At 24.5% G+C, this 23,331-nt stretch overlaps 1 protein-coding gene across 1 annotated transcript in view; it reads right to left on the bottom strand.

The window, feature by feature from the left end:
• Positions 1–1,798: 1,798 nt before the first annotated feature.
• LOC145269200 (uncharacterized) overlaps positions 1,799–23,331 on the bottom strand; it is a 72,655-nt gene continuing 51,122 nt past the window's right edge. The window contains exon 5 of the mRNA XM_080124819.1: positions 1,799–6,592. Coding sequence (XP_079980945.1) covers positions 5,855–6,592 — 738 coding nt within the window. The 3' untranslated portion in view covers positions 1,799–5,854. The remainder of the gene's footprint in view (positions 6,593–23,331) is intronic.

Below are 23,331 nucleotides of genomic sequence, written 5' to 3'. Positions count from 1 at the left end.
GAAATCGAAAATCAATTACAGAAGTAAAAAGTTAATTCACCAGCAACGGGAAAAATTTCTTCAGCGGATAAAACAAATACGTTTAAATTCACAGCAGACACTTGAAATATAATATATTTTTAACAAGCTTTTTTAGTTTCTCCTTTCAAAATAATTTTTCTTTAGCCCAAAATTGTAAATTATTTAAATTAAAAGATAAACAAACGTCAATTTTCAATAGCAATAACGAGCATGTGAAATACCACGGTGAAATCTAAGATGTCCCCACCCAAAAAAGTTCCTGAAATAAAAAAGCAAACTTCAGTCGCTATTATTTTAATAACACAATTTTATCTTTGCAGTTAATATTTATTTTATTTATTAATTTTCCTCGCTGATTTTATTAAAAATATAGTTGAAAACATATTCTAAATAATGATTCCATTTTCTTAACGATATTTTAATTCTTGTGTATGCGCGTTTACTTGAAATTCCCTACACAAATTGCTTTATCCTTTTCAGATTATATATAGATAGGTGAAAATGGAGAAAGAAAGGACCTTTCCCCGTTTTCCTCAGTTCGAGTATCCCCGGCCTTTGAGAAGAGGCTTTATTGATCCATATATATATATATATATATATATATATATATATATGAAAAAATTCGTGATAAATAAAATTTACTTTTCATCAAATGCATAATAAAAACATTTGGAATAATCTAATGGTCTAGTCGAGAGAACCATCCAAACAGTGAAGAAAACACTGCACAAATGTTTCCAGACTGGAGACGATCCACATCTTGCTTTACTAACCTTACATATAACACCAGGCAAAAATAACTCTCCTTCACCAGCAGCTAAACTGATGAACCGCCAACCGAGAACACTTCTTCCAAGCATAAGAGATAATGGTTATGATCTTTGCAGATCATCCCCAACTAACATGCAGAAGGTAAAACAGCATATCAGCAATAAGCATGTGCCGCCTTCACTAAAGATAGGGGATCACATCAGAGTATGTGATGGGAAAACTGGGAAAGTAATTGAATATTGCTCTCAAGCAAGGTCATACTTGGTACTGATGGATAATGGCAAAAATATACGCCGAAACCGCCAAGATCTACTGCTCGTACCTTGTTCAAAGATACCAACAGCACAACCTTACACAAGCAAATTCATCAACCAAGATCAGGAGCACCACACCCAGCAACTCCAGAGTTAGGAGTTAGATCAAGATCAGGATGACTAATACATCAACCCAGATGGATGCAAGATTATATATGTTAAGTGAACTTGCATTTCAATAGCAAAGGACCTTGGGAGGGGAAATGTTATATATGTATATATATATATATATATATATATATATATATATATATATATGAAAGACATTTAATGCGGGTTGACAGTTGAGGACACTTCTGGTAGCTGGGGCTTCTGGTAAGATGGCATTCTGTAAATAAAAATGTGTTTTAAATTACTTTCCTCATATCTCTTCCACAGAACATGCTGATCTTTACTCACTCATAATAATATCAAATAAGTATCTGCACGGTAAGACAAACTTATTTTATGTTCACACTCACAAATAGATGAACTTTGTTTATAGAAATCACATACAAAATCATTTTTGTATAGAACAGAATATAAAGCAATCGCCTTTCACCATAGTATTTCAAAGTGTGGTGCTTCTCATCATAAGAAAAGAGAAAAATTATACATAGAAACAAATCAAAAATTAGCCTAGCAATAAAAATAAAAATTATACTATTAGTAAATGAAAAGCTGATTAACAAGTAAAAAAAATAGCAACTGAATAAATATAAGAAACGAAATACTTTATTGTGTGTTGCATAAAAATCGTCATTAAGCAATAAACAAAACATGTGGAAAATAATTTCAAATTCTGTGTCCAATAAATGTCATTGCTGATGTGAATATGATTTTCCACAAACATCGCAAGAATAAAATGTATTGTACTTAATTTCCTACCTAGGTAATAATATTTAGTACCACATAATTATTTAGTGGTATTCATTACAGATGGTCAAATTACAGATATTTTCATATTCCATTGTTTGTTGCATTGCATAATAATTTTTAGGTCTTGATATTTTATTTTTTTGCATTCAGTTCTATTAAGAACAGAATAATTTGGAACGGTGACATCAATAATAAGTGCAGTTCTTTCGGGCTTGTTCCATATTACAATGTCTATTTCGATTTTGTATATTCTTTTTCTTTCTTGCAATCTGCGTTGCTGGTTCATCATGTATGTCGGCAATATTTCCAGTATGACGCCTCGAAAGCCTTAAACAATCTTTACGATTAATGTTTGTTAAGTTAAACGTTTATGCTTATTCCTCACTATTTCCATTTTTTATGACATCTGCTGCTATCCATATTTCGTTACAGCTTGGTCTTCCATAGACTGCTTCTACACCGTGAATTGGTTGAATATGGCGTCTCACTGTTTATTAAAAATAAGGTTTCTCTTGAGTCTCGAGGACAGTTTCTTGTAGGAATTCGTTTTCTCCAGTGTGTTGAATTAAAAGATGTTTGAAAGTAATTGATTTACCACACACTTCATATGAATAACGAAACATTTAACTAAAATAAATGTCATTGCTGGTGTGAATATGATTTTCCACAAACATCGCAAGAATAAAGTGCATTGTAATTAATTTCTCACACATTTCTTACGTACTTCAAAAATATTTACATTGTCTCAATGTGGCATTGCATATTGGTTGTCATCAAGCAAAACAATTCTTTCTGGCATAAATATCAGTACTTGCTTCAACATTGCATATGTGTCTTAGCAGCAAAAAAGTTTATCAACACATTACCACACATGTCAAAAGAAAAAGGTTGCTCTCTTTTTCTGTCTAATATACTTCAATAACTTTTAAGAGACCATATCTTCCTGTAGTCAGCATTGATTTCATTCGGATTTGAAGTTAAAGAATATATGTTGTTCATTTTCTAGCTCCTTTCTTTATTTCGCTGCAGCTTTATCTTCCAGAAATTGCCACTCGGCATTTTAGAAGATTTTTTTATGAGGCTGATCTTATCTGGTAGTTGTTTGACATGCAATAATGTGTTTTTATGTGGTTTTTAGATTTATAATACGTAGGACATATAATAATGTGCTTTTATAATGTTTCAAAATTTACAATACGTTGGACATGTAATAATGTGTTTTCATGTGATTTTTAAATTTACAATACGTTGGACATGTAATAATGTGTTTTCATGTGATTTTTAAATTTATAATACGTTGGACATGTAATAATGTGTTTTCATGTGATTTTTAAATTTACAATACGTTGGACATGTAATAATGTGTTTTCATGTGATTTTTAAATTTATAATACGTTGGACATGTAATAATGTGTTTTCATGTGATTTTTAAAATTACAATATGTTGGACATGTAATAATGTGTTTTCATGTAATTTTTGAATTTATAATATGTTGGATAATATAATAATGTGTTTTCATGTGATTTTTAAATGTACAATACTTTGGATGTGTAATAATGTATTTCCATGTTCTAGAAGTGTAAGCCATGTTTAGTTTCAGAACAGTTTCCGATGGTTCATTGTTCTAAATAAGTCTTGAGAGGTGACTGGTTTGCAGTAGACAGAACAGTTTCTGATGGTTCGTTGTTACACACAAGTCCTGATAGGTGACTGGTTTGCAGTAGACAATTCCACAGAGCAAAAGATTCTTATGGTGTCGAGACGGAAAAAACATGCAAAAGTGCTACAGAAAAGTTTTAATATTCATGGAGCAATTCTGGTTCCTGATTGGTAGGTAGCAGAACATGAATTAATTCGATTCGTCAGTTCCTAGCCGCATCGTTTATAAATAGAATCGCGCGACTGTGTGGGATCATACCCCATTATGAATTAAAAATATTGCAACACATGTGATTTTAAATTTACAATATGCTAGACATGTAATAATATATTTTCATGTGATTTTTAAATTTACAATACATTAGATATGTAATAATGTATTTTCATGTGACTTTTATAATTACAATACGTTGGACATGTAAGAATGTGTTTTCATATGATTTTTGTATTTATAATACGTTGGACGTGTAATAATGTGTTTTCATATGATTTTTTAATTTACAATACATTGGACATGTAATAATGTTTGTAATAATGTTTTTTTATGTGATTTTAAAATTACAATACATTGGACATACAATAATGTGTTTTCATGTGATTTTTCAATTTATAATATGTTGGACATGTAATAATGTGTTTTTATGTGATTTTTAAATTACAATACGTTGGACATGTGTGGCACTACATCGTCAGTGCCACTGTTAGGGTTGCCCATGCCCCCTCCCCCTACATGGCCAAGCGGTGATTTGGCTGTAGCTGGAGGGATACATCAGAGTGCAGCCTAGATTTCCCTTCCTGTTTTTCGCTCTCTTTCGTTCTGGACACCATGAGGTGAGCACGTATTTTTCAGTCCCTCTCTAGATGAGAGGAAGAGGAAGAGGACCTCCTCCTCTCATCATAGTTAGGTTAGTTAGTTTAAGAAGTATTGTATGGAACAGTTATTGTATGAACAATTGAACAATAAAATAGTTAAGATTATATTACAATTGTGCATTATTTGTGCTGTATTGAATGTCTGCCTGAGGTCAAAGGAAACGAGCTTGAAAGACTAAGAAGATCTGATGCAGACTGACACTGCTGCAGGGCAATGCAGCAGCCCTGATATGGGAGATGGTTACACCCAACATTTTGGTATGCTTTTGATTCTACTTCTGATGGAGACATCTAATTGACAGGACTTTGTACGCAAACTGTTTCCAGAACCTTCAGGTAACACGTGGCTCAGTCACACACCAGTGACGGATTGTGTTATACATGTAATAATGTGTTTTTCTGGGATTTTTTAAATTTACCATAAAGTGGACATGTAATGATGCGTTTTCATGTGGTGTCTTAATTTACAATAAGTTGGACATGTAATGTATTTTTTGTGATTTTTTTATAACTTTACAATAAGTTGGACATGTAATGTATTTTTTGTGATTTTTTTTATAAATTTACAATAAGTTGGACATGTAATGTATTTTTTGTGATTTTTTTATAACTTTACAATAAGTTGGACATGTAATGTATTTTTTGTGATTTTTTTATAACTTTACAATAAGTTGGACATGTAATGTATTTTTTGTGATTTTTTTTATAAATTTACAATAAGTTGGACATGTAATGTATTTTTTGTGATTTTTTTTATAAATTTACAATAAGTTGGACATGTAATAATGTGTTTTTTTGTGATTTTTTTATAAATTTACAATAAGTTGGACATGTCATAATGTTTTTGCATGCGATTTTTAAATTTACAATACATTGTACATGTAATAACACAAACTTTACACACATAACATTTTTCTAAATTGCTAATAACTTTTAAACTGGTTGAATATGCTGTACAACAGTTTAGACATGAATAACATATCTATAGACTCTCAAAAACAGTGTTAAGTAGGAATTCAAGTTCTATGTGGAGCGTCTTCTCCAATGTGTTATTTCATATGTTGTATCAATAAATAATAGCATTGAATTTTACCTTTTTCTGTTTCTCTTAAATTAGTTGAATTCTCCAAAAATCACCTTTTCTAATAGCTATCATTATTTATTGATCAAAACTTGTACAGAAAGTCTTTAGACACTCAAGGATAGTGTCTAGTAGAAATTAAAGTTATTTCTTTCAAGGTGTGTTCGCATGTGTGATTTTACACTATCATTAGTCGCAAATGCTTTATCACAAACTTTACATGAATAAGGTTTCTCTCCAGTGTGTATTCTTCGCATGTGTATGATAGCACAATTTTTATATGTAAGTAGTTTTTCCACACTCTTCACAAGAAAATGGTTTATCTAAATGTGTTAGCATGTGCGATTTTACTGAAGATTCTGTTCTAAAAGTTTTACCACATACTTCACATGAACAGGGTTTCTCCCCAGTGTGTGTTCGCATGTGCAGTGTTAAACTGAAACGTTGTGTAAATCCTTTACCACATAATTTACATGAATAAGGTTTCTCTCCAGTGTGTGTCCGCATGTGTGCGTCAACATTAGATTTTCCTGTAAATGCTTTGCCACACATTTTACAAGAAAAAGGTTTCTCTCCAGTGTGTGTTCGCATGTGTGCTTTTACTTCTGATTTTGTTACAAAAGTTTTACCGCATACTTTACATGAACAGGGTTTCTCGCCAGTGTGTCTTATCATGTGTCTTTTAACACTAGCATGCTCTCCAAATGCTTTGCCACATACTTCACAAGAATAAGGTTTTTCTCCAGTGTGTGTTCGCATGTGTGCTTTTACTACAGATGGTTTTGTAAATGCTTTGCCACAAACTTCACAAAAACAAGGTTTGTCTCTAGTGTGGGTTTCCATAGTGTGTGTTCGCATGTGTATTGCAGCATTAGAGTTTTGTGTAAATGCTTTGCCACATAATTTACAAGAATAAGGTTTTACTTTTTCCTTTTTTAATTTAAATTCACTAAGTCTTAAGAGACCAAAGGGCTCCCTTCTGGAGCTTACACTTGATTCTGTTATAGTTTGAATTTATATCCGAGGACTCTTTTCAGAATAGATGCTGTTTATGGCAGATATTTGTATTTTGTTACAGCTTGGTCTTCCAGGGATTGCTTCTAGGTATTTCTGAGGATTCGTTTATATTAAGCTAGTTGCTCCTATCACAACCGGTATAATGTTTATTTCTTTCAGAGACCATGTCGGTTTTAGATAATTTTTTTAGGTTCTGATATTTTGTTAGTGTGTTCTTATGTGTGATTTTAAGTTATAATTAGTTGCAAATGCTTTACCACAAACTTTACATAAGGTTTCTCTCCAGTGTGTATTCTTCGCATGTGTACGATAGCATAAGTTTTCTATGTAAATGTTTGTCCATACACTTCAAAATGAAAAGGTTTCTTTCCAGTGTGTGCGATTTTAAGTCACTGTTGGTTGCAAACTTTATCACAATATTTACATAGAAAACGTTCCTCCTTATTGTGTGTTTTTATGTGTAACGTAATACTAAGGTTTTTGTGTAAATGATTTGCCACAGACTTCACAAGAAAAAGATTTCTCTCCAGTGTTATTTCTTAGTTGTTCTTTAGTTTCAGAATAATTTGAAGATATCATATCACAACCGGAAATGTGTTAGGTGTCAGCGTGCTAAGCTTTAACATAGAACTGGTTGAACATGCTCTTCCACACATTTCACAAAACTATAGTTTTTTTTTCAAGTATCTGTTCGCATGTAGATTTCATGGTCCAATGTTTTTTGTATTTAAATTTATATGAAAAAAACTTGAAAGCATTTGTGACACAATTTTGAGCAACTAATTATCTCTTTCATAACAGTAATTATTTTGATAAAATGTAGATTCAATTATAAACAAACATTTTGGTTCATTTAAATTTTGTTGAAATAGTAATAAACCCTAAATATTCTTAGGTTAACAAAATTATCGAATTGGTTAAAAATGCTTAAAAACATTACACAAATATGTTTTTCTCATGTGTGCTGATTTAAAATTGCTTGAAGATGCTTCCTCCGATATTATATTTTCATAGCAACATGCCATTTACAAACATTTCAAAGACATAATATTTCTCACTAACATTTATCTTTTGACATTTCTCACAGAAAATCTTAAGCTACGATTTTTACAGTAGAATTTGTTTTCAATGTCTCCCAATGTATTTTTAAATGAAAATGATGTATATTTAAATAAAAGTTGTTTTTCTCAAATGTTTGTTCATCAACATATTTTCTTCAATTTGTGTTTCATTTCTGCAAGTTGATTCATCTATATTTTGTAATGGAAAAACTGTGAAAAGCTTACTTCAGAAGATTAAAGATTTTTCATATTCATTTCATGAATCTATTGTCCACCGTAACTTTTACCTGTGAGCAAAAAATGAAATTATTAAATTTTTGCATGATTAATAACTAAGTAACTCAAGAACTAAAATTTTAAGATAATATTTTTATATTATTGAACAGTTTAATATTTAAAAGGTATAATTTCATATTTCATCCAGTGATTTTCTTGCTAGATAAACGACATCAAACACAACTAAAGTTCAATATTGTCACACTAAAACGAGCAACATAATAATCAAAACATTTATCAACAAATTTTAATCGATACATTATTTTGTTGGCTTCTTTCTTAGTTCACACCTGGCTGTCAGTAATCAAAACTTGTTACTATGCAAACATGGTACTGTGCAACAGCATTATCATGCAACACTGTTACATGACTTTTTCAAGACGTAGTTGCTATACATTAACCCGTTGTTTTTAAAAGATTACAAGCCAGGGGTAGAGTCTGTTCTTATAATCACAGGTATATTATTAATTTGTCGAGGGGGCAAATCATTAGAATATCCTGTTTGGTACAAAGGGTGCAATGGTGTATGAAACATTAGTCAATTGGCCTTTTGTCTTCAGAGATTGATCAACACTACAACATCAGTGACAGTTGCCTCCAGTAAAGTTGCTGAGCATGAAATAGAGACTGGAATGAATGTGCGTATTATCAAGGCTACCGAGATAGAAGGTCAGTGAATTTGAGAATGTGACATCATTACGAGAGTGGGATGTAGGTAAAGCGTCTCTCTCAGTAGCTGTGGCTGTCTACAGTTTTCAGTTTACAGTCCAACAATGTTTTATTCTTCTGTTGTCCCAAATAGTTGGGGAAATTACCCAAATGACCCTAAAGTACATATAATTTCTTTTCCTAAAGAGAAAGAGCAAGTTTCTGTTTGGATACATACCATAAAAGGGAAAATTTTATGCCAACCAGATATAGTAAAGTAAGTGACGTTATTTTTATTAATCAAACATGAATTCAAGTATTTTCATAAACTTTGATAACAATAAGAAAACTACAGCAACTATTATGTTGATACTTTTTACTGTTTATTTTCTTATGAGAATAAAACCAGTCTATCAGGAAAGTTGAAAATTTAATAAAATTTTGTTTTATTTTTTATTGTTGGTTTGTATTAAAATTAAAAAAATATTTCTGCACTTGTAACTTTTAGTTTGTTTGTATTAAAATTACAAAATATTTCTGCACTTGTTACTTTTATTGTTTGTTTGTATTAAAATTAAAAAATATTTCTGCACTTGTAACTTTTAATTGTTTGTTGGTATTAAAATTAAAAAATATTTCTGCACTTGTTACTTTTATTGTTTGTATTAAAATTAAAAAAATATTTCTGCACTTGTTACTTTTATTGTTTGTTTGTATTAAAATTAAAAAATATTTCTGCACTTGTAACTTTTATTGTTTGTTTGTATTAAAATTAAAAAATATTTCTGCACTTGTTACTTTTATTGTTTGTTTGTATTAAAATTAAAAAATATTTCTGCACTTGTTACTTTTATTGTTTGTTTGTATTAAAATTTAAAAATATTTCTGCACTAGTAACTTTTTATTGTTTGTTTGTATTAAAATTAAAAAATATTTCTGCACTTGTTACTTTAATTGTTTGTTTGTATTAAAATTAAAAAATATTTCTGCACTAGTAACTTTTAATTGTTTGTTTGTATTAAAATTAAAAAATATTTCTGCACTAGTAAGTTTTAATTGTTTGTTTGTATTAAAATTAAAAAATATTTCTGCACTTGTTACTTTAATTTTTTGTTTGTATTAAAATTAAAAAATATTTCTGCACTTGTTACTTTTATTGTTTATTTGTATTAAAATTTAAAAATATTTCTGCGCTTGTAACTTTTATTGTTTGTTTGTATTAAAATTAAAAAATATTTCTGCACTTGTAACTTTTAATTTTTTGTTTGTATTAAAATTAAAAAATATTTCTGCACTTGTTACTTTTATTGTTTGTTTGTATTAAAATTAAAAAATATTTCTGCACTTGTTACTTTTATTGTTTGTTTGTATTAAAATTAAAAAATATTTCTGCACTTGTAACTTTTAATTGCTTGTTTGTATTAAAATTAAAAAATATTTCTGCACTTGTTACTTTTATTGTTTGTTTGTATTAAAATAAAAAAATATTTCTGCACTTGTAACTTTTATTGTTTGTTTGTATTAAAATTAAAAAATATTTCTGCACTTGTAACTTTTATTGTTTGTTTGTATTAAAATTAAAAAATATTTCTGCACTAGTAACTTTTAATTGTTTGTTTGTATTAAAATTAAAAAATATTTCTGCACTTGTTACTTTTGTTTGTTTGTATTAAAATTAAAAAATATTTCTGCACTTGTTACTTTTATTGTTTGTTTGTATTAAAATTAAAAAATATTTCTGCACTTTTAACTTTTAATTGTTTGTTTGTATTAAAATTAAAAAATATTTCTGCACTTGTTACTTTTATTGTTTGTTTGTATTAAAATTAAAAATATGTCTGCACTTGTAACTTTTATTGTTTGTTTGTATAAAAATTAAAAAATATTTCTGCACTTGTAACTTTTATTGTTTGTTTGTATTAAAATTAAAAAATATTTCTGCACTTGTTACTTTTATTGTTTGTTTGTATTAAAATTTAAAAATATTTCTGCACTTGTAACTTTTATTGTTTGTTTGTATTAAAATTGAAAAATATTTCTGCACTTTTTACTTTTATTGTTTGTTTGTATTAAAATTAAAAAATATTTCTGCACTTGTAACTTTTAATTGTTTGTTTGTATTAAAATTAAAAAATATTTCTGCACTTGTTACTTTTATTGTTTGTTTGTATTAAAATAAAAAAATATTTCTGCACTTGTAACTTTTATTGTTTGTTTGTATTAAAATTAAAAAATATTTCTGCACTTGTAACTTTTATTGTTTGTTTGTATTACAATTAAAAAATATTTCTGCACTAGTAACTTTTAATTGTTTGTTTGTATTAAAATTAAAAAATATTTCTGCACTTGTTACTTTTATTGTTTGTTTGTATTAAAATTAAAAAATATTTCTGCACTTGTAACTTTTAATTGTTTGTTGGTATTAAAATTAAAAAATATTTCTGCACTTGTTACTTTTATTGTTTGTTTGTATTAAAATTAAAAATATTTCTGCACTTGTTACTTTTATTGTTTGTTTGTATTAAAATTAAAAAATATTTCTGCACTTGTAACTTTTATTGTTTGTTTGTATTAAAATTAAAAAATATTTCTGCACTTGTAACTTTTAATTGTTTGTTTGTATTAAAATTAAAAAATATTTCTGCACTTGTTACTTTTATTGTTTGTTTGTATTAAAATAAAAAAATATTTCTGCACTTGTTACTTTTATTGTTTGTTTGTATTAAAATTAAAAAATATTTCTGCACTTGTAACTTTTATTGTTTGTTTGTATTAAAATTAAAAAATATTTCTGCACTTGTTACTTTTATTGTTTGTATTAAAATTAAAAAATATTTCTGCACTTGTTACTTTTATTGTTTGTATTAAAATTAAAAAATATTTCTGCACTTGTAACTTTTATTGTTTGTTTGTATTAAAATTAAAAAATATTTCTGCACTTGTTACTTTTATTGTTTGTTTGTATTAAAATTAAAAAATATTTCTGCACTTGTTACTTTTATTGTTTGTTTGTATTAAAATTAAAAAATATTTCTGCACTTGTTACTTTTATTGTTTTTTGTATTAAAATTAAAAAAATATTTCTGCACTAGTAACTTTTAATTGTTTGTATTAAAATTAAAAAATATTTCTGTACTTGTAACTTTTATTGTTTGTTTGTATTAAAATTAAAAAAATATTTCTGTACTAGTAACTTTTAATTGTTTGTATTAAAATTAAAAAATATTTCTGCACTAGTAACTTTTAATTGTTTGTTTGTATTAAAATTAAAACATATTTCTGCACTTGTTAGTTTAATTGTTTGTTTGTATTAAAATTAAAAAATATTTCTGCACTTGTTACTTTTATTGTTTGTTTGTATTAAAATTAAAAAATATTTCTGCACTTGTAACTTTTATTGTTTGTTTGTATTAAAATTAAAATATATTTCTGCACTTGTTACTTTTATTGTTTGTATTAAAATTAAAAAATATTTCTGCACTTGTTACTTTTATTGTTTGTATTAAAATTAAAAAATATTTCTGCACTTGTAACTTTTATTGTTTGTTTGTATTAAAATTAAAAAATATTTCTGCACTTGTTACTTTTATTGTTTGTTTGTATTAAAATTAAAAAATATTTCTGCACTTGTAACTTTTATTGTTTGTTTGTATTACAATTAAAAAATATTTCTGCACTAGTAACTTTTAATTGTTTGTTTGTATTAAAATTAAAAAATATTTCTGCACTTGTTACTTTTATTGTTTGTTTGTATTAAAATTAAAAAATATTTCTGCACTTGTAACTTTTAATTGTTTGTTGGTATTAAAATTAAAAAATATTTCTGCACTTGTTACTTTTATTGTTTGTTTGTATTAAAATTAAAAATATTTCTGCACTTGTTACTTTTATTGTTTGTTTGTATTAAAATTAAAAAATATTTCTGCACTTGTAACTTTTATTGTTTGTTTGTATTAAAATTAAAAAATATTTCTGCACTTGTAACTTTTAATTGTTTGTTTGTATTAAAATTAAAAAATATTTCTGCACTTGTTACTTTTATTGTTTGTTTGTATTAAAATAAAAAAATATTTCTGCACTTGTTACTTTTATTGTTTGTTTGTATTAAAATTAAAAAATATTTCTGCACTTGTAACTTTTATTGTTTGTTTGTATTAAAATTAAAAAATATTTCTGCACTTGTTACTTTTATTGTTTGTATTAAAATTAAAAAATATTTCTGCACTTGTTACTTTTATTGTTTGTATTAAAATTAAAAAATATTTCTGCACTTGTAACTTTTATTGTTTGTTTGTATTAAAATTAAAAAATATTTCTGCACTTGTTACTTTTATTGTTTGTTTGTATTAAAATTAAAAAATATTTCTGCACTTGTTACTTTTATTGTTTGTTTGTATTAAAATTAAAAAATATTTCTGCACTTGTTACTTTTATTGTTTTTTGTATTAAAATTAAAAAAATATTTCTGCACTAGTAACTTTTAATTGTTTGTATTAAAATTAAAAAATATTTCTGTACTTGTAACTTTTATTGTTTGTTTGTATTAAAATTAAAAAAATATTTCTGTACTAGTAACTTTTAATTGTTTGTATTAAAATTAAAAAATATTTCTGCACTAGTAACTTTTAATTGTTTGTTTGTATTAAAATTAAAACATATTTCTGCACTTGTTAGTTTAATTGTTTGTTTGTATTAAAATTAAAAAATATTTCTGCACTTGTTACTTTTATTGTTTGTTTGTATTAAAATTAAAAAATATTTCTGCACTTGTAACTTTTATTGTTTGTTTGTATTAAAATTAAAATATATTTCTGCACTTGTTACTTTTATTGTTTGTATTAAAATTAAAAAATATTTCTGCACTTGTTACTTTTATTGTTTGTATTAAAATTAAAAAATATTTCTGCACTTGTAACTTTTATTGTTTGTTTGTATAAAAATTAAAAAATATTTCTGCACTTGTTACTTTTATTGTTTTTTGTATTAAAATTAAAAATATATTTCTGCACTAGTAACTTTTAATTGTTTGTATTAAAATTAAAAAATATTTCTGTACTTGTAACTTTTATTGTTTGTTTGTATTAAAATTAAAAAATATTTCTGTACTAGTAACTTTTAATTGTTTGTATTAAAATTAAAAAATATTTCTGCACTAGTAACTTTTAATTGTTTGTTTGTATTAAAATTAAAAAATATTTCTGCACTTGTTAGTTTAATTGTTTGTTTGTATTAAAATTAAAAAATATTTCTGCACTTGTTACTTTTATTGTTTGTTTGTATTAAAATTAAAAAATATTTCTGCACTTGTTACTTTAATTGTTTGTTTGTATTAAAATTAAAAAATATTTCTGCACTTGTTACTTTTATTGTTTGTTTGTATTAAAATTAAAAAATATTTCTGCACTTGTTACTTTTATTGTTTGTATTAAAATTAAAAAATATTTCTCCACCTGTAACTGTTATTGTTTGTTTGAATTAAAATTAAAAAATATTTCTGTACTTGTAATTTTTAATTGTTTGTTTGTATTAAAATTAAAAAATATTTCAGCACTTGTGACTTTTATTGTTTGTATTAAAATTAAAAAATATTTCTCCACCTGTAACTGTTATTGTTTGTTTGAATTAAAATTAAAAAATATTTCTGTACTTGTAACTTTTATTGTTTGTATTAAAATTAAAAAATATTTCTGCACTTGTTACTTTTATTGTTTGTATTAAAATTAAAAAATATTTCTCCACCTGTAACTGTTATTGTTTGTTTGAATTAAAATTAAAAAATATTTCTGTACTTGTAACTTTTATTGTTTGTGTGTATTAAAATTAAAAAATATTTCTACACTTGTAACTTTTATTGTTTGTTTGTATTAAAATTAAAAAATATTTCTGTACTTGTAACTTTTATTGTTTGTATTAAAATTAAAAAATATTTCTGCACTTGTAACTCTTATTGTTTGTATGAAAATTAAAAAATATTTCTGTACTTGTAACTTTTATTGTTTGTATTAAAATTAAAAATTATTGCTGCACTTGTAGCTTTTATTGTTTGTTTGTATTAAAATTAAAAAATATTTCTGTACTTGTAACTTTTATTGTTTGTATTAAAATTAAAAAATATTTCTGCACTTGTAACTTTTATTGTTTATATTAAAATTAAAAAATATTTCTGCACTTGTAACTTGTATTGTTTGTATTAAAATTAAAAAATATTGCTGCACTAGTAACTTTTTTTGTGTGTTTGTATTAAAATAAAAAAATATTTCTGTACTTGTAACTTTTATTGTTTGTATTAAAATTAAAAAATATTTCTGCACTTGTAACTTTTATTGTTTATATTAAAATTAAAAAATATTTCTGCACTTGTAACTTTTATTGTTTGTATTAAAATTAAAAAATATTGCTGCACTAGTAACTTTTTTTGTGTGTTTGTATTAAAATAAAAAAATATTTCTGTACTTGTAACTTTTATTGTTTGTATTAAAATTAAAAAATATTTCTGCACTTGTAACTTTTATTGTTTATATTAAAATTAAAAAATATTTCTGCACTTGTAACTTTTATTGTTTGTATTAAAATTAAAAAATATTGCTGCACTAGTAACTTTTTTTGTGTGTTTGTATTAAAATAAAAAAATATTTCTGTACTTGTAACTTTTATTGTTTGTATTAAAATTAAAAAATATTTCTGCACTTGTAACTCTTATTGTTTGTATGAAAATTAAAAAATATTTCTGTACTTGTAACTTTTATTGTTTGTATTAAAATTAAAAATTATTGCTGCACTTGTAGCTTTTATTGTTTGTTTGTATTAAAATTAAAAAATATTTCTGTACTTGTAACTTTTATTGTTTGTATTAAAATTAAAAATTATTGCTGCACTTGTAGCTTTTATTGTTTGTTTGTATTAAAATTAAAAAATATTTCTGCACTTGTAACTTTTATTGTTTGTTTGTATTAAAATTAAAAAATATTTCTGCACTTGTAACTTTTAATTGTTTGTTTGTATTAAAATTAAAAAATATTTCTGCACTTGTTACTTTTATTGTTTGTTTGTATTAAAATAAAAAAATATTTCTGCACTTGTTACTTTTATTGTTTGTTTGTATTAAAATTAAAAAATATTTCTGCACTTGTAACTTTTATTGTTTGTTTGTATTAAAATTAAAAAATATTTCTGCACTTGTTACTTTTATTGTTTGTATTAAAATTAAAAAATATTTCTGCACTTGTTACTTTTATTGTTTGTATTAAAATTAAAAAATATTTCTGCACTTGTAACTTTTATTGTTTGTTTGTATTAAAATTAAAAAATATTTCTGCACTTGTTACTTTTATTGTTTGTTTGTATTAAAATTAAAAAATATTTCTGCACTTGTTACTTTTATTGTTTGTTTGTATTAAAATTAAAAAATATTTCTGCACTTGTTACTTTTATTGTTTTTTGTATTAAAATTAAAAAAATATTTCTGCACTAGTAACTTTTAATTGTTTGTATTAAAATTAAAAAATATTTCTGTACTTGTAACTTTTATTGTTTGTTTGTATTAAAATTAAAAAAATATTTCTGTACTAGTAACTTTTAATTGTTTGTATTAAAATTAAAAAATATTTCTGCACTAGTAACTTTTAATTGTTTGTTTGTATTAAAATTAAAACATATTTCTGCACTTGTTAGTTTAATTGTTTGTTTGTATTAAAATTAAAAAATATTTCTGCACTTGTTACTTTTATTGTTTGTTTGTATTAAAATTAAAAAATATTTCTGCACTTGTAACTTTTATTGTTTGTTTGTATTAAAATTAAAATATATTTCTGCACTTGTTACTTTTATTGTTTGTATTAAAATTAAAAAATATTTCTGCACTTGTTACTTTTATTGTTTGTATTAAAATTAAAAAATATTTCTGCACTTGTAACTTTTATTGTTTGTTTGTATTAAAATTAAAAAATATTTCTGCACTTGTTACTTTTATTGTTTGTTTGTATTAAAATTAAAAAATATTTCTGCACTTGTTACTTTTATTGTTTGTTTGTATAAAAATTAAAAAATATTTCTGCACTTGTTACTTTTATTGTTTTTTGTATTAAAATTAAAAAAATATTTCTGCACTAGTAACTTTTAATTGTTTGTATTAAAATTAAAAAATATTTCTGTACTTGTAACTTTTATTGTTTGTTTGTATTAAAATTAAAAAAATATTTCTGTACTAGTAACTTTTAATTGTTTGTATTAAAATTAAAAAATATTTCTGCACTAGTAACTTTTAATTGTTTGTTTGTATTAAAATTAAAAAATATTTCTGCACTTGTTAGTTTAATTGTTTGTTTGTATTAAAATTAAAAAATATTTCTGCACTTGTTACTTTTATTGTTTGTTTGTATTAAAATTAAAAAATATTTCTGCACTTGTTACTTTAATTGTTTGTTTGTATTAAAATTAAAAAATATTTCTGCACTTGTTACTTTTATTGTTTGTTTGTATTAAAATTAAAAAATATTTCTGCACTTGTTACTTTTATTGTTTGTATTAAAATTAAAAAATATTTCTCCACCTGTAACTGTTATTGTTTGTTTGAATTAAAATTAAAAAATATTTCTGTACTTGTAATTTTTAATTGTTTGTTTGTATTAAAATTAAAAAATATTTCAGCACTTGTGACTTTTATTGTTTGTATTAAAATTAAAAAATATTTCTCCACCTGTAACTGTTATTGTTTGTTTGAATTAAAATTAAAAAATATTTCTGTACTTGTAACTTTTATTGTTTGTATTAAAATTAAAAAATATTTCTGCACTTGTTACTTTTATTGTTTGTATTAAAATTAAAAAATATTTCTCCACCTGTAACTGTTATTGTTTGTTTGAATTAAAATTAAAAAATATTTCTGTACTTGTAACTTTTATTGTTTGTTTGTATTAAAATTAAAAAATATTTCTACACTTGTAACTTTTATTGTTTGTTTGTATTAAAATTAAAAAATATTTCTGTACTTGTAACTTTTATTGTTTGTATTAAAATTAAAAAATATTTCTGCACTTGTAACTCTTATTGTTTGTATGAAAATTAAAAAATATTTCTGTACTTGTAACTTTTATTGTTTGTATTAAAATTAAAAATTATTGCTGCACTTGTAGCTTTTATTGTTTGTTTGTATTAAAATTAAAAAATATTTCTGTACTTGTAACTTTTATTGTTTGTATTAAAATTAAAAAATATTTCTGCACTTGTAACTTTTATTGTTTATATTAAAATTAAAAAATATTTCTGCACTTGTAACTTGTATTGTTTGTATTAAAATTAAAAAATATTGCTGCACTAGTAACTTTTTTTGTGTGTTTGTATTAAAATAAAAAAATATTTCTGTACTTGTAACTTTTATTGTTTGTATTAAAATTAAAAAATATTTCTGCACTTGTAACTTTTATTGTTTATATTAAAATTAAAAAATATTTCTGCACTTGTAACTTTTATTGTTTGTATTAAAATTAAAAAATATTGCTGCACTAGTAACTTTTTTTGTGTGTTTGTATTAAAATAAAAAAATATTTCTGTACTTGTAACTTTTATTGTTTGTATTAAAATTAAAAAATATTTCTGCACTTGTAACTTTTATTGTTTATATTAAAATTAAAAAATATTTCTGCACTTGTAACTTTTATTGTTTGTATTAAAATTAAAAAATATTGCTGCACTAGTAACTTTTTTTGTGTGTTTGTATTAAAATAAAAAAATATTTCTGTACTTGTAACTTTTATTGTTTGTATTAAAATTAAAAAATATTTCTGCACTTGTAACTCTTATTGTTTGTATGAAAATTAAAAAATATTTCTGTACTTGTAACTTTTATTGTTTGTATTAAAATTAAAAATTATTGCTGCACTTGTAGCTTTTATTGTTTGTTTGTATTAAAATTAAAAAATATTTCTGTACTTGTAACTTTTATTGTTTGTATTAAAATTAAAAAATATTTCTGCACTTGTAACTTTTATTGTTTGTATTAAAATTAAAAAATATTGCTGCACTTGTAACTTTTATTGTTTGTATTAAAATTAAAAAATATTGCTGCACTAGTAACTTTTTTTGTGTGTTTGTATTAAAATAAAAAAATATTTCTGTACTTGTAACTTTTATTGTTTGTATTAAAATAAAAAAATATTTCTGCACTTGTAACTTTTATTGTTTGTATTAAAATTAAAAAATATTGCTGCACTTGTAACTTTTATTGTTTGTATTAAAATTTAAAAATATTGCTGCACTAGTAACTTTTTTTGTGTGTTTGTATTAAAATAAAAAAATATTTCTGTACTTGTAACTTTTATTGTTTGTATTAAAATTAAAAAATATTTCTGCACTTGTAACTTTTATTGTTTGTATTAAAATTAAAAAATATTGCTGCACTTGTAACTTTTATTGTTTGTATTAAAATTAAAAAATATTGCTGCACTAGTAACTTTTTTTGTGTGTTTGTATTAAAATAAAAAAATATTTCTGTACTTGTAACTTTTATTGTTTGTATTAAAATAAAAAAATATTTCTGCACTTGTAACTTTTATTGTTTGTATTAAAATTAAAAAATATTTCTGCACTTGTAACTTTTATTGTTTGTATTAAAATTAAAAAATATTGCTGCACTTGTAACTTTTATTGTTTGTATTAAAATTAAAAAATATTGCTGCACTAGTAACTTTTTTTGTGTGTTTGTATTAAAATTAAAAAATATTTCTGTACTTGTAACTTTTATTGTTTGTATTAAAATTAAAAAATATTTCTGCACTTGTAACTTTTATTGTTTGTATTAAAATTAAAAAATATTGCTGCACTTGTAGCTTTTATTGTTTGTTTGTATTAAAATTAAAAAATATTTCTGTACTTGTAACTTTTATTGTTTGTATTAAAATTAAAAAATATTTCTGTACTTGTAACTTTTATTGTTTGTATTAAAATAAAAAAATATTTCTGCACTTGTAACTTTTATTGTTTGTATTAAAATTAAAAAATATTTCTGCACTTGTAACTTTTATTGTTTGTATTAAAATTAAAAAATATTGCTGCACTTGTAACTTTTATTGTTTGTATTAAAATTAAAAAATATTGCTGCACTAGTAACTTTTATTGTTTGTTTGTATTAAAATTAAAAAATATTTCTGTACTTGTAACTTTTATTGTTTGTATTAAAATTAAAAAATATTTCTGCACTTGTAACTTTTATTGTTTGTATTAAAATTAAAAAATATTTCTGCACTAGTAACTTTTATTGTTTGTTTGTATTAAAATTAAAAAATATTTCTGCACTTGTAACTTTTATTGTTTGTATTAAAATTAAAAAATATTTCTGTACTTGTAACTTTTATTGTTTGTATTAAAATTAAAAAATATTGCTGCACTTGTAACTTTTATTGTTTGTATTAAAATTAAAAAATATTTCTGCACTAGTAACTTTTATTGTTTGTTTGTATTAAAATTAAAAAATATTTCTGCACTTGTAACTTTTATTGTTTGTATTAAAATTAAAAAATATTTCTGCACTTGTAACTTTTATTGTTTGTATTAAAATTAAAAAATATTGCTGCACTTGTAACTTTTATTGTTTGTATTAAAATTAAAAAATATTGCTGCACTAGTAACTTTTATTGTTTGTTTGTATTAAAATTAAAAAATATTTCTGTACTTGTAACTTTTATTGTTTGTATTAAAATTAAAAAATATTTCTGTACTTGTAACTTTTATTGTTTGTATTAAAATTAAAAAATATTTTTGTACTTGTAACTTTTATTGTTTGTATTAAAATTAAAAAATATTTCTGCACTTGTAACTTTTATTGTTTGTATTAAAATTAAAAAATATTTCTGTACTTGTAACTTTTATTGTTTGTATTAAAATAAAAAAATATTTCTGTACTTGTAACTTTTATTGTTTGTATTAAAATTATTTGTTTTATTTTGATTTAATAATTTCATGTGTTTGTATTCTATGCTTTGTTTTCATTCTTAAAAGTATTCATCGGTTGTGTTTCATATGCTTTTTAATTGTTCCCTAAATTCATAATTCAGTTTTATCAGTATTAGATTTTATATTGCTTTAAAATTACATAATTTTACTTCGGTAATATATATATTTTATATTGAATAAAGTTCAGTTTCAGTATTAATCGCACTGCGTTTCTTTCTTTTTTTTTTTAAAAATGTTTTAATGCCGTTTTTAAAAAGGTTCACATAAAGTATTGACTGTCTGACAAATCTTACCTACATTGCCTGCAGGCATTTTTCAGTTAACAGGCCTTGTTCTTCCTCTCGGTTGCCTTGGTACAACCCAAAAGAGATGTTGTTATCTCTGTATCTGTTGTGGTTAATTGGTGGTGTATGTAAACTGCCATCTACCTTGCTAAGGATGTGAATGAGTAATTTGCCACTTGTTTCAACATCATCTCCATGTTATCATTTTTTTTTTGATGATATCAGTTTAGGATGGCATTGCGTATGGTTACATCACGTACTTCCAGACAATCATATTTTAAGCTCCTGTGTAAGTCTGTGCCTGACATTTTTCCCAGTTAACTTCAAAGAATAAAGCATAATTGTTATCAATAGATAGGCAGTATGAAAGGCTATTCCTCCATGAATCAAATGAAGACATAGTCTCAGTTTTTTCTCAGTCACCACTGTTTTGGGAGTAAAACATTTTGGCATGTTTGCATGAAGTTGCACCAATACTCAATACTTAAAAAAATTAGGTCAGTAGTGTAGTCAGCCAATTCTTTGGTAACATTTTCATGACAGTCATTTAATTTAGACTAGTTTACTTAATCATTACTTGACGAAATAAGGCCCCCATATAAAAGAGTTAATATCCTTCCTATTTAATAAAATATGTATTTTTTAAATACTTTAGTAGCAGCATATTTTTTAGTATTATCACTAAAGTGAGAACTAGTAAATTCTTCCATGTGATGGAGATTGTCTCCATCCAGAAGATGAAGACAATCATGGTACTTTATATGAGTGTCAGTGCTTAGCAGGGTGTGATCAATGCAGTCTGAAAGCCATAATTTTGTCTTATGATTTGACAAACACTTGCTAAGGATGTGAATAATTTCAAAATATTGAAGCAATAATTTTTCATTTGTTTCAACATCATCTCGATGTTATCATTTTTTTCAATGATATTAGTTTAGGATGGCAGTGCGTCTAGTTAAATCACGTACTTTCACACCATCATTTTTTAAAATCCTGTGTTGGTATGTCCCAGACAATTTCTCCCGGTTAACTTCAAAGAATGAAGCATAATTGTTATCAAAGAAAAGGCAGTATGTAAGGTTATTTCTTAATGTAAGGTTCTTTCTTATGTAAGGTTATTTCTTATGTAAGGTTATTTCTAATGTAAGGTTATTTCTTAATGTAAGGTTATTTCTTAATGTAAGGTTATTTCTTAATGTAAGGCTATTTCTTATGTAAGGTTATTTCTTATGTAAGGTTATTTCTTATGTAAGGTTATTTCTTATGTAAGGTTATTTCTTAATGTAAGGTTATTTCTTATGTAAGGTTATTTCTTAATGTAAGGTTATTTCTTATGTAAGGTTATTTCTTATGTAAGGTTATTTCTTATGTAAGGCTATTTCTTATGTAAGGTTATTTCTAATGTAAGGTTATTTCTTAATGTAAGGTTATTTCTTATGTAAGGTTATTTCTTATGTAAGGTTATTTCTTATGTAAGGCTATTTCTTATGTAAGGTTATTTCTTATGTAAGGTTATTTCTTCACGTCTAAAGAATATTTCATCAACCATTGATCTGTTCAGTTTTTTTATATTTTGAAATTGGTTTCAACTTATCTGAAATATTTTTATTTGACAAAATAAAAATAATTTAAAAATAAACAAAAAAAATGAGTAAATGAAAAAAGCAAATAACTCTGCCACACTCAGAGTTATCTCCTCTTGAACGATAAGTATGCTCCTAACTTCATTCTGGCGCTTTTTTCATCTGTGCCATTTTTAGCTGTGCCATTTTTACTGAGCACTGGTCAAAATATATTTCTTAATTAAAGATGACATTTAACACTTTCATCTTGCATTTTTTATTATTATTATTTTTTGTTAAACAACGTGATTAATTTAAATTAAATTTTAATCATAGGATTAAATTTTAAATAATCAGGTAAATATAAACAAACGTTTGTTTACAGTAAGTGCTATATACCAATGCCGACCCAACGTGCTCCTTTTTGTGACAATAGGTATCGAGGCTATTTGTACAACTAAACGGCAAATCTGCGAAAAAGTATTGTTTTCCTATATTGTCAATTTCCATATTTCTTTTTCTTTATAAAATGACGCCAATTTAACTATCCAATCAAGTGCGATATTTACTACTGGTGTAATATGACTTATGTCCCATTTTCTTCCTCATATTTCTGTTTCCCTCAACAGCAAGAGGGTTCAAGTTTTAACTATTTTGGAGGATTGAATTACCTCCCTTAACTGCAAGAGGCCCTATTTTCATAGAGCCAATATGTTAAGGTAATTGCGATGTTGAAATATAAAAATAATTTTCAAGGCACTTGAAAAAAAAGAAAGAAACTTTAAAAAAAAAAGAAAACAAAAAAAACGATTAGAATGATTTCTATAGTACCATTCCTCGTTTCTATGCAATCATGGAATGTTGACTCATTTCTCTATTAAAACAAAGGCAATCATAATGGTTTCGACGCGCCCCTGTAGTAAAACAAAGGGAATCATAATGTAATAAAAAAGAGCTTC

Source organism: Euprymna scolopes, chromosome 45 (assembly GCF_053919585.1).
Source record: "Euprymna scolopes isolate OS-2025 chromosome 45, ASM5391958v1, whole genome shotgun sequence".
Taxonomy (NCBI): domain Eukaryota; kingdom Metazoa; phylum Mollusca; class Cephalopoda; order Sepiida; family Sepiolidae; genus Euprymna; species Euprymna scolopes.
Note: the sequence above shows the minus strand (reverse complement) of the source record. Positions and strands in the feature narration are given on the sequence as shown.